Below are 11,282 nucleotides of genomic sequence, written 5' to 3'. Positions count from 1 at the left end.
TGATTAAGCCTCATTTCGAGTTCAAAATCAATTATCAAAAATCCAAAACTAGCTGGACCAATCTCATTTCAAGGTTTTATATGGTGCAAGCCCTTATAGTCCGCATCATATAGGATGATCCAAACTATCCATGTGGTGGAACACAACGTAAATAGATTGTGCCCCCAAAAATCTTTTCCATAGGATGATCTTAACCCTCTGATCTATAGATCGGAGGGCTAGGATCATCCTACGGAAATGATTTTTGGGGCACAATTTATTTCCACTATGTTCCATCACATGGACGGTTTGGATCATCCTATGATGTGGTCGGTACGGTACTTTTTGAAAAAATAAGGGACTATAAGGGCTTACACCCTATAAAATCTCATTTCTTCCTATGTAATAATAGACCAGCAGGAATGATACAATTGAAAGCGAAGAAGACGCATAATTATTGGTTCATTTAAGGAGACCCCCCTACCCCTCCCCACCCACGTGAATGAAACTTGCTGAGGTTGCTCATCATGGGGCGTCTCACCAACCTGACGTCTCATCGTAACGTTCCCCTCTTAAATGTACTGTATACTGTTTGCTATTTAAAGATAAGGAACAAAATAATTAAGCCGCAGTTGGCGTAGTAGGTGTCATTTTAACTAATCTTCATGTACCCCGCGCGTTTTTCGGTGAGACCCGCTGCAAATATGCTTTCTCACTTTCACTCCATCTCACGATATATATATGTATATACCAATCTCGCGATATGTAGTACGGATTGTAATTTATCGAGGTTAATCGATTGCACTATCATAGAGCTCACATAGATCATAGATGCCATTCACGAAGGGCTTAAAAAAAAAAAGTAATAATTTAAACGAGGAAATGTTATCCGCACTACTATATTTTGATGATCACACTCCTCACTTTATTAAAATATAAAGTATGGCGTGCACCATAGGATGATCCAAACCGTTCATTAGATAGGCCAACGCCTAGGATGTTCCCCAAAAATAATTTCCATATGTTAATCCTAATCCTTCGATGTGTAGAGGGTTAGGATCAACACAGTAAGATTCAATTCTTCTATAGATCGGAGAGTTAGGATCAACCTATGGAAATGATTTTTGGGGCACATCCTAGTGTACTTTTTAAATAAAGTTAGGAGTGCGATCATCAAAATATGGTAGTGCCGATAACATTTCCCTTTAAAAATATATAAATAAATAAAGAAACAAAGATAATATTAAAAAAAGAGAAATAAAAGACCTGTCATTTTAGATTTCTCCACATAAACGTGACGTCATACACTTTTTCACCTCACTCTGCTACAAAAAGACGGTGGGAAAATGAAGAAAGAAGAAACCCTAGACTACTTTCCTAGCTTTTCTTCTTCTTCTTCAAAGAAAAAAGCCGTAGTACTTTTTCTTCATTTAGGGTTTTGAGAAAAAAAATTTTAGAGAATTTTTAGCTGATGGGTAGTTTTGAAAAGGGGAAAATGGGTTGATTGAAACACCCCTAGAAAGAAAAAAAAAAAAGAAGAAGAAGAAGAAGAAAAATGCAATCTGGGTATGGAGTACCAGAGATTCAACAATTCATGGTGGATAGTTCTTGTTCTTCTCTCTCATCAATGGCTCAACAAAATCAACAACAAAATCATCATCATCATCATCAAAATGAGGAGCAAAGATTTCACTATGTTCAACCCATTCCAATAACCCAACAGTTCTTTCAACATCACAATCAGTTTCAACCCTTTCAAAACCACACAAGGCTACTACACAGTCATCTGGGTCTAGACCAAGAATCCGCCCCCGAAAACTCGAACTCGCCCTCTCGAATTGCGGGTGCTCCTCCTCCGTTCGTCGCGATGAATTTCATGTTAGGGTTGAATGAGAACAGAGGAAGTAGAGAGGGTTTGAATGATGAGGATACATTGCTAAGAGGTGAAGATGGATCCGATAGTCGAGCCGCGGCTGTTCATCCATGGGAAGAAGGTTCAGCCATTAAAGAACCTTTCTGGTAAGAAAACAAGAGAGAAAATAGAAAAAAAAAAAAAAAAGATGATTTTTTCTCAACTGGGTTTTTTGTTTTTCCTTATAAAAAATCATTTTTAGGTGTTTTATGTATGATCTTAAAATGGTTTTGATCTGAAGAGTGTTACTGGGTTTCAGATACTAGGAACTTGAAAGGTAGAAAAACCTATGCAAATATCTAAAACATAATGATATAAGAATGATTATTGCCCTTTTCTTCTTGTTTTTGTTCTAATTTTCTTTTATCTGGGTTTTTTCATTTCTTGTGAATGTGAGTGCATTAAAGATTTGAAGGAACTCTTGATAGACTCTCAATCAAAAGGGCCTTTTCTCTTTAGTTGTCATTCTTGGAGAAGAAAAGGTATTTGTCTTTTGAGGAAAAGGGAAAAAATTAATGTTAAAAAGCTACTGATTCCTCAAACTCTTTTTAGATCACGGGCCTTTTTTGGCACTGAAAATTAAAACTAAATGAAGAAAACATGAGTAGTGTTATTCACCCAAGGATGTGTGAAAGAAGCTTTTATGTTACTTCCCAACGTGGGGATATCTCATTTCTCTTCAATTTATTACTAGAAATTCAAGTACTGGATCTACTAATTTACTGTGTTTAATGAATTTCTCTTCTTTTCTCAACCCTCCTCTTTTTTCTCCAAATTATTATTTTGTAGGAAACCTTTGGACATAGAGTTCATGAATAAAAACAACAAAAGATGCAAAGAGAAGGTAGAAATCTCCAACAAATACAGCAAAAAACCAGAAGAAGAAAACGAAAATGAAGAAGGTAAGAGCAGTGGAAGCAATTACGGATTTTTCAGTGAGCTCGAAGCAATCTACACACGTAGTAACACCGGCGGTGGAAACAATCAAGCGGGTTCCGGCTCGGCTCTCACCGGTGACAATAATCCTCCAGCTCCGGCCGTGACTAGACCGGCCGGATATCCCAACAGCGGCGGCATCGACCATGGATCGGAGACTTCAACTGGCGAAGAAGCTTCATTAAAGAAGGTTCAAAAGAATAAGAGAAAGAGAAAGGAAAAGCAATCAAGTTCCATTGCAATGTTCTTCGAGAAACTCATAAAGCAATTGATGGATCATCAAGAGAGTCTTCATAGGAAATTTTTAGAAGTGATGGAGAGAAGAGATGAAGAGAGAACAAATAGAGAAGAGGCATGGAGGAGGCAAGAATTAGCAAAATCGAACCGCGAAGCCATCTTTCGAGCCCAAGAACGCGCTCTTGCGTCTAGTCGAGAAGCTGCCATTGTTTCTTTCTTGGAGAAAATCACTGGTGAAACCATCAATCTTCCGAGTAAGGACCAAATAGTCCAATTCGAATCGCAATTTCACGAAGAAACCCAAAAAGAAGTAAAGGATATGGAATACGAGGCTGGGAAAACTGATAATAAAATGGACAACACCAACACAAGGAGATGGCCAAAAGCCGAAGTTCAAGTGCTAATTCGAGTTCGAAGTGGATTGGAATCAAGGTTCCAAGAACCAGGGCTAAAAGGGCCTCTTTGGGAAGAAGTGAGCTCTTCAATGGCATTGTTGGGTTATCATAGAAGCTCAAAGAGGTGCAAAGAGAAGTGGGAAAACATCAATAAGTACTTTAGGAAGACGAAAGACACTGCAAAAAAACGCCCTCAGCATTCCAAAACCTGTCCTTATTTCCATCAATTGGATCAACTCTACTCCAAATCTAGCAGCCTTTCGGCCAAGCCTTCAGTTTCCTCCGCCGTAATTGAGCAGCCAAAGGATAATTCGGAGCTCTTAGACGCCATGGTTGTGCCACTGGATCCGAACCCATCTCTTGGGTTTGCTCAAGAACAGCTTGAGATTGAAAGGGGCTTCAAATTCCCTGAAATGGAATCTTTGAGATCGAATTACGACGAAGAACACGGCAATGAAGAAGAGGAAGATGAAGAGGAAGATGATGAAGGGGAGGAAGGAGAAGGAGAAGGAGAAAATGAAGAAAATGTCCAAAATCAAGTTCCTGAGAGAGAGCACAAAGAGGAGTATCAAAGAAAACCCATGTTTTTTGGCCTTGAATCATGAAATATTCCAAGGCAATACTGGTGGAGTTCTACATATGATTCAGGTCAGCCTCCTTTTTCTTCTGTGTTGTGAGCTTATGGGTTTTTTATAGGTAAATTAACAAATAAATAAATAGATAAATAAAATGGCTGTATATTCATCCCACCAAGAAGAGCTGGTTCCCTTTTTTTTTGTTTTGGAGTTTGAAATTTCATTGACTTTCTATTGTTTATCAGATAAAAAAATTAGGATTTATTTTCTATTTAATTATCATAGGGAATCCCTCTCTTTATGATACTTAGAATGGGTTTTCCTCTTTCTCGTTTATTTTTCTGTCACTCTCTTGATGCAAAGATATGAAGGCCTTATTTCTATTATGGGGTTTTTGTCATTTCTGTTATTGTCTTTCTTTGTCATACGTAGATCATAAAAAAGAAATGTCTGAGAAGCTGAAACACATGGGTTGTGGCTTTTTATTATTTATTTGATCATCCCATGCATGATGTAATGGGGATCTACTGTTATTAATTTGCTTTGTTTAAGTAATGGTGGTTGGAATTTGAATGAGAGAGAGAGAGAGAGAGAGAGAGAGAGAGAGAGAGTTGTGTGGTGCTTTTGCATTATTCAATCTGTGTGGGTTCGCGGTTTCTGAAAGTGTGACATCACCGATTAAAGGACGCACGGTGGTCATGCAGGATGTGATCAGAAATCATGCAGAAAGGAATTAAAACTCTCTCTCTATCTCTCTCTCTCTCTCACACACACACATCATTAAATGCCCTCACAGCCCTGGAGAAAGTTGAGAAACCAAGGCCTTGGAGTGAAGTACTCACCCCTTTTCATCCCTGGGACAGCCTCCTCTAGTGTATTTATGACTACTTTTACACTATCAGGGGCTGTCCCAAGGAAAAAAAGGGGTGAATATATAAAATCCCTATTTTTTTTCCTTTTTCTTGGGTTTGTTATCCTTTTCTTTAATGGGTGTGAGATGGTTAAGCTACTGCCTCTCCAAATGGGAGTGATGGTTTCTTTTTATGTAAACTTGCTTTCACCATCACCCTATTGAAAAGGCCATATGTTTGAGGGGGGCTCAGGGGTTTTGAATGAATGAAACAAAGGAGAGATGGGTTTGCTTTGGATGGGCTTTTTCCATGTTGGGAAATTTTAGGTGATCTCTTGGAGAAAGAGTACAGCTAAGGCCAACTTCCCTTCAATTTTCAATGAAAAAGAGAGTTTGGAGGGGCTTGTTTTGTTCTCCATGTGGAAAGATATTTCAGAATCATTGCTTATACAATCCCTAGAGGCAATAGATGATGGGGAAGAGCTATGTTTGACAAAAAGGGGATCATCTCTCTCTCTCTCTCTCTCTCTCTCTCTCTCTCTCTCTCTCTCTCTCTCTCTCTCTCAGGTACCTTACCGATACGCCAAAAGCTCCAGAGCTGATGGAATGCGGTAGGCAAGGCCCCTTAAACCTATCCCATACTAGGCTGGGTCCCACCCAGTCCCATACCTAGGCGGCCCCCACTTAGGACCGTAACATACCACCATGCTTCAGCATCAGCCGTCCTCGGCGGCCCACTTTGTGACGGATTTTACTCTGGCCTTTTTCCAGGTAGCCCTTTCCACTGGTCGCCCCTTACGCTGCGGCCCACTCTGTGGCAACTTCACTCTTGCGGCTTTCACTCTGGTTTTTTTTACCAGGTAGCCCTTTCCAAGTACTCTTCATAGGTCGCCCCTTCCGTAACTCGAACACGGGACGTGGTGGCTGCTCTGATACCAAATGCTAGATACTTTACTGATATGCCAAAAGCTCCAGAGCTGATGGAACGCGTTAGACAAGGCCCTTTAAACCTGTCCCATACCAGGTTGGGTCCCACTCAGTCCCATACCTAGGTAGGGCCTCACTTAGGACTGTAACACTCTCCTCGTGATTTTATAAGTTACTCTACCTGCACTCTTTAGAAAAACTAAGGGGGGAGTACGTCAGATGGAATAATTTCTTATGTAAATGGGCCTCTAGCCATATATTCTCTCTATTGGGTGTAATTACATATTAGGCAGTTATATTACGAGGAACTAATCACTCATTTGTTAGGCCTAACTTTGGATAAGTCACATCTTAACGATCTTTCCTTCAAACAATTATAATCCTTTAGATATTGGCTTAAAATTAATTGGTTCAGAAAATAAAAATGTGGAAGTGTGAAAATCTTCACACATGAGTGGATTTGCATTGTCGTATGTATGAGATTTTCCACATATGGACACCGGTTGTAGGACCCAACATATATATGAATGATTGAACATGTAGGCGCTCGTGCCAAAACTCCAAAAGGGGTATCATTTGGTCGAAGTTGAGAAATGCTAACTCTAAAAAGTTTGACTAGGTTAGCCACCTATGTTAGGGCATACGACCCAATGTTGACCACGGAAAAAGATGATCAGTGATTGCATATGGATGGTTCATTAGGTTACGAGGTTGGATGGTGTTAGGCACAAAGGGCTAAACCCTCCCGGTTAGCACTTACCTTTGGTAGGGATTAGACATTCATCATTATAAATTTAACCCCATTAAAGAAAAAAAAAATCGAACAAGAAATGAAGTAATAAACATTCTAAAACCCAATGCTAGGGACGAATTATAGGTAAACAAAATGGGAAAGGAAATTATAGGTAAACAAAACAGGAAAGGAGGAATACCATGATCGTAGAGTCCTAAGAGCATACCACATAAACTTATTCCCATGATTATAATTCTGGATTTGCAGTTTTTCACTTAAGAATGAAATGTGGTTGTGATGGCGTCAGAATCCGGGTCTGCGATAGCGCGGTCGGTAGAGAGCCTCCGCGGGGTCTGCAATCACAAACAAATGGGGTCAGGGGGGTCCGGGGTGGGTCCCGGACGACCACTTCGACACCCAAGTCAGATTCTTCGACCAATTAATAAAAAGAACAGCGAGAAGAGGAGAGGGTTCGATCAGGTTTACCAAGGCCAAGGCACAAATTCTTTTCTTGGTGTGTGAGTGGATGGGTCGGAGGGGACTAACAGGGAGAGTGGGATTAAGTTCCCGGCCTCCTCCGGTGTTGCCTTGCCTCTTTCTTTTTTGGTTGTCTTGTGGGAGATCCAAAAGAATCCTCCTCTCTTCTTCCCTTCTCCCCCTTTTAAGGGGTGGCGTGCAGACCTTTTCATCATTATGGAGAGAAAATCTTCCTTGGCGGGATTGGGCCGTTCCCCTGTTTTGACGGCGCGGGGTTTTGCTGAATAATCCCTTCCATAATTTGTGAGGATGAGGTCTGGACGACGAGGAGGTGACACGTGTCGCAATTGCATGGTCTTGTCGTTTATCAGCACCTTTCCTCATGATGGTTTAGGCTTCATTGGTGCATGGATGACACGTGGAGAGATTTGAGAGGAGCGCCATATTTATGTCCCATCATAAACCCCCTTACTCCTCTGGTCCATTGAATGGGCCAAGGAGTAATGTCTGGTCAAGCGATGTCGTGGTGAGGGCATTTATGGGGGCTCCGGAGTACGAGGAGACGTGCCGTTTTATCTGGCATTTATCCCCGGGAAATGGTGGCGTCATTATGTGGCTTCCGGTCGGAGACACGTGCCGGGTGGCCTTGTTTCGAGACACAAGGGTTTCTCCTTCGAGCTTAAAAAGGAAGACCATCCCGGCGTTCTGTCATTGCTTTTTTCTGAGATAGGTGTTTCTCCGCACCTTTTCCCTTTTTTCGGTTACATATCTGGTTCCCCTTCGCGGGTTTGGGGCAAAGCCCCTCTTTCTCAGAAATCGTCGAGTGACCCCGACTGTCCTCCGACTCGGAGGAGGACCTTACGGCCCGCCGGAAAAGGGCTAGGAGGGACTCGGGCCCTTCCTCGGGCTTTTCCCCCCTTCGTCTTTCCTCCTTGCCTAGGAAGGACAAGTCGTCTCGCTCCCGTGTCGCCAGGGAGTGGTCTTCTTCTCCCGGGCCTATCACCAGGGGATGGAACTGGGTGGCCGGGTTTCGAAGATGGGTAAGGAGATTGAGGATTTGAAGCGGGAGAACGAGGCATTGCAGAGAAAGGTTCACTCCCTCAACAAGCAGCTACTTGAATACGAGGTGGACCCCTTGCTGGAGAGCTCCTGGGAAGAGGAGGGGGACCCTTCGGGAGAGGAGTCTTCTTCTGATTAGTTTCTGGCTTCTCCTGCTTTCCTGTTTATTTTTCCTTTCTTCCCCTTTCTTGTCGGGGATTTTGGGGCCTGCGTGCCCTATGTTTGGTTTCTTATCCCCCCTTTTTTGTAGGCCTGTGGGCCAAAAGGATGTGAATGGATGGTTTTTATGAGTCTGTGCCGTTTTTCTTATGCTGCTTTTCCCATCTGTTTGGTTGCTTTTTCACTGTGTTTGGTATATATTTTCCTTGTTCTGAGGAATTGTGACGCTTTGCCCGAACTTGCGCGGGGTTCCGAGCCTTTACCTAGCGCGTTTAGTTTCCTCTGCCTGTTGGGTTCGTATGTCGAGCTCTCGTGCCGTGACTCTGGGTCCGGGCGCACATTTTTTCTCTAGTGGCTTTGAGGTCGGATCCCTTTGCTTGGTTTCCCCTCTCCGGATCCTTTCTTTTCACTAGGTGGGGAGGGGTTGAAACTGGGCCAGCGCGGGCGATTTGAAGTCCGAGCCCTTCCTTTGGCCAGGAGGCGAGGATTTGAAGCTGGGCACGAGCGGTTGGTACGAAATCCGACCCCTTCCTTTCACTAGGTGGGAAGGGTTCGAAACTGTGCATGCACGGGTGGTTCGAAATCCGAGCCCTTCCTTTCATTAGGTGGGGATGTTATAGGGATGGCTTGCTGGGGAAGTTATTTAGCGGTAGGGGTAGCAACGTCTTTTCAATCGGGGGGGGGGGGGGGAATGGCGCTTCGATTTCTGGTGGTTCCCTCGAGTTCCCCAATCGGCGCCACGAGTGCACGTCCCATCCGATTAGACAGGGAGGAAGATTAATCGACGTGTGTCGAAACCCTAGCTCTTTTTAAGGCCTTTTTGGGGATTTCATTCTTGTCTTATTTCTTCGTCTTCCTCGGGTGAAGTGGGCTTCCTTCTGCTGCGATTTGTCTAGGTGCTGCTCTTCACCAACTTCTCTCTGGTTTTTGCCCTTCCTCGTTTGTCTGCCTCGGTGAGTTCTGTGCTTTTTATTTCGTCTGACATTTGGTTATTTTACAATGCCTGTCGTGACCGGCTCTCAGAGTCCGTCTACTGAGTCAGTAGAAGTAGTGGAGAGGGCTCTGCCAAGGAAAAGGAGGCGGTTGGTAAAGGGCGGGGGCGGCGGCTCTCGAGATGAACAGCTACCTAAGGAGTTGGAAGATAGCTCTGGGGTTTCTGGATCGTCGTTGGGGGCCGCTCCCTTTGAATCTCCCACTTGAGTTTCTTCTGCTCGTGAGGCGAAATTAGGGACATTCGGTCCGGTGCCGTTATCCGCCCTGGTCGGGTGGCGTACTGTAGGAGTACTTTGGAAGAAGGGGCGGCAGAGAGGATTAGGAGGGAGTTTCATATTCCGGAGGATTACGGGATTAGGGTTCCTTCTTTTGGGGATGGGGTGTGCGAGGGCGTTACGAAGGAAGAGGTAGCCTTCTACGTGGAGGCTTTCCGGGCGGGGATTAGGTTTCCACTCTTGGGTATCATAGTAGAGGCCCTTGAGTTTTACCGGTGCCCCCCTCCCAACTGGTGCCCAATAGTTAGCGTAGCCTCTTGGCCTTTGTGGCCAAGGCGGATCTTCACAAGATTCAGCCTACCCTTCCTCTGCTCAGGAGTTGCATTGCCCTTAGCCCATTGGTGAAGGGGGAGGACAACTGGTTGTACCTGACCCAACGTCCTCAAGTGAAGATCGCGGCAAACTTGCCCTCCTCCATTAAGAAGTGGAAAGAGGAGTACGTGTTTATTATTCCCCCGTCGGATGCTGGCTGGGGCTTCCTCCGTTCTTTGAGGCGCTCTGTTGAGTGGCGAAGGAAATCCCTCCCCGATGAGTCCGACTGTAGCAAGTTTGACTTGGAGAAGCTCACCTCTGGGGAGGCTATTGATGTTTCTGAGTTTAGATGGGAGAGGGATCTGAGGAGACTCGGTCTGCTGGGTGCTATGGAGAGGAGAGCCCGCTGTACGGGCGAGGAAGTGGGGGAAAGTTCCGCCAGTCATCGTGGTGAGCCTTTTTCCCTGGGTTTGTCCCCCCCCTTCCGTCCCCCTTTTTTTTTTTTAGTTGTCGTTTTCTTTGCTCTGAGTTGTTGTTGCTCTTCTGTTTTTGGCAGCAGGTATGTCTTATTCTGGTGATGCTGGTAGGGGAAAGGGGGTTGCGGCGACGGCGGCGAAGGGTCCGGCTAGCCGTCAGAAGATTCCTTCCGGCTTTATGGCCGCGGCCAGGAAAGACCGATCGCAAACTAGGCTTCCCCCGTCCGCGCCGTCTAGCTCTTCCGGTTAGTCGGTCGGAAAGAGGGGTACGGCTAGGTCTCCTCCCCGGGAGTTGGAGCCTCCTGCCAAGAGGGTTGCCCCTACTTGCGCTAAATAGGGGAAAGCCGGCCGTGGGGCCCGTCCTCCTGCCGCCTTTGCGGAGGAGATGTCGAGTCAGTTGGAAGGGTCGGTTATGACCAAGCTGCTTCTGGAGCAAATGGAGTTTTCCCCACAATGCTACCGGGCGCAAGGAGAAATGTTTAAGCCTGACTGGAAGATCGGCGTTGAGGATGGTGTCCTTGGGAATCCCCGGGTCGGGGTGGAGCTTGGGTTGATGACCGCCCTTCCTGGCGATGAGGCTGAGTTAGAAAGCTTCCCCTGCAGGGCTCTGGGGGCTCGGTACCTTCAGCCGATGTCCTGCGTAAGTACCGAGTGGCTGGCTTTTCTGCTTGTGTTTTCCCTTTTTTGTTGCCTTTGAGACTGTACGCGGCAATTCTCTAATGGTTTGCTTGTGGCGGGGCTTTTGTAGGTTCAAAGTTATGCCAGGAAGATGCTGCAGTACATGGTTGAGGACGAGTCCGAAATCGGTGCTTTTGAGGACCAAGTTCGCAAGCTGAGTGAGGACCTGGAGAAGGCCCATGCCGAAAAGGCGGCGCTTGACGACACCGTTTCCCAACTCCGGGAGGAACTCCAGCTGGCCGAGGATGGGAGGAACCGTGCAGAAAATAACTTAGTGGTGGCCCGACAAACCTTCGCTGAGGAGCTGGTGAAAGCGCGGGAGGAATGGTGAGATTCCGAGGAATTTTTTAAGGACGCAGCCTCGGTTAG

The 11,282-nt window shown here is 45.2% G+C and overlaps 1 protein-coding gene across 1 annotated transcript; it reads left to right on the top strand.

The window, feature by feature from the left end:
- Positions 1-1,304: 1,304 nt before the first annotated feature.
- LOC143887829 (uncharacterized) lies at positions 1,305-4,420 on the top strand. Its single transcript, XM_077392029.1, has 2 exons — positions 1,305-1,998; positions 2,681-4,420. The coding sequence occupies exons 1-2, from the start codon at positions 1,535-1,537 to the stop codon at positions 4,062-4,064; spliced, it is 1,848 nt and encodes a 615-aa protein (XP_077248144.1). The 5' UTR covers positions 1,305-1,534; the 3' UTR covers positions 4,065-4,420.
- Positions 4,421-11,282: the final 6,862 nt, after the last annotated feature.

Source organism: Tasmannia lanceolata, unplaced genomic scaffold, assembly GCF_043159265.1.
Source record: "Tasmannia lanceolata isolate RefF3 unplaced genomic scaffold, GAP_Taslan_0.1 ptg000012l, whole genome shotgun sequence".
NCBI classification, from domain to species: Eukaryota; Viridiplantae; Streptophyta; class Magnoliopsida; order Canellales; family Winteraceae; genus Tasmannia; species Tasmannia lanceolata.
Note: the sequence above shows the minus strand (reverse complement) of the source record. Positions and strands in the feature narration are given on the sequence as shown.

Coding starts and splice junctions, on each gene's coding strand:
- LOC143887829 (XM_077392029.1), top strand. CDS start 1,535: ATGCAATCTGGGTATGGAGTACCAGAGATTCAACAATTCATGGTGGAT. Junction 1,999..2,680: donor GCCATTAAAGAACCTTTCTG/GTAAGAAAACAA, acceptor ATTATTTTGTAG/GAAACCTTTGGACATAGAGT.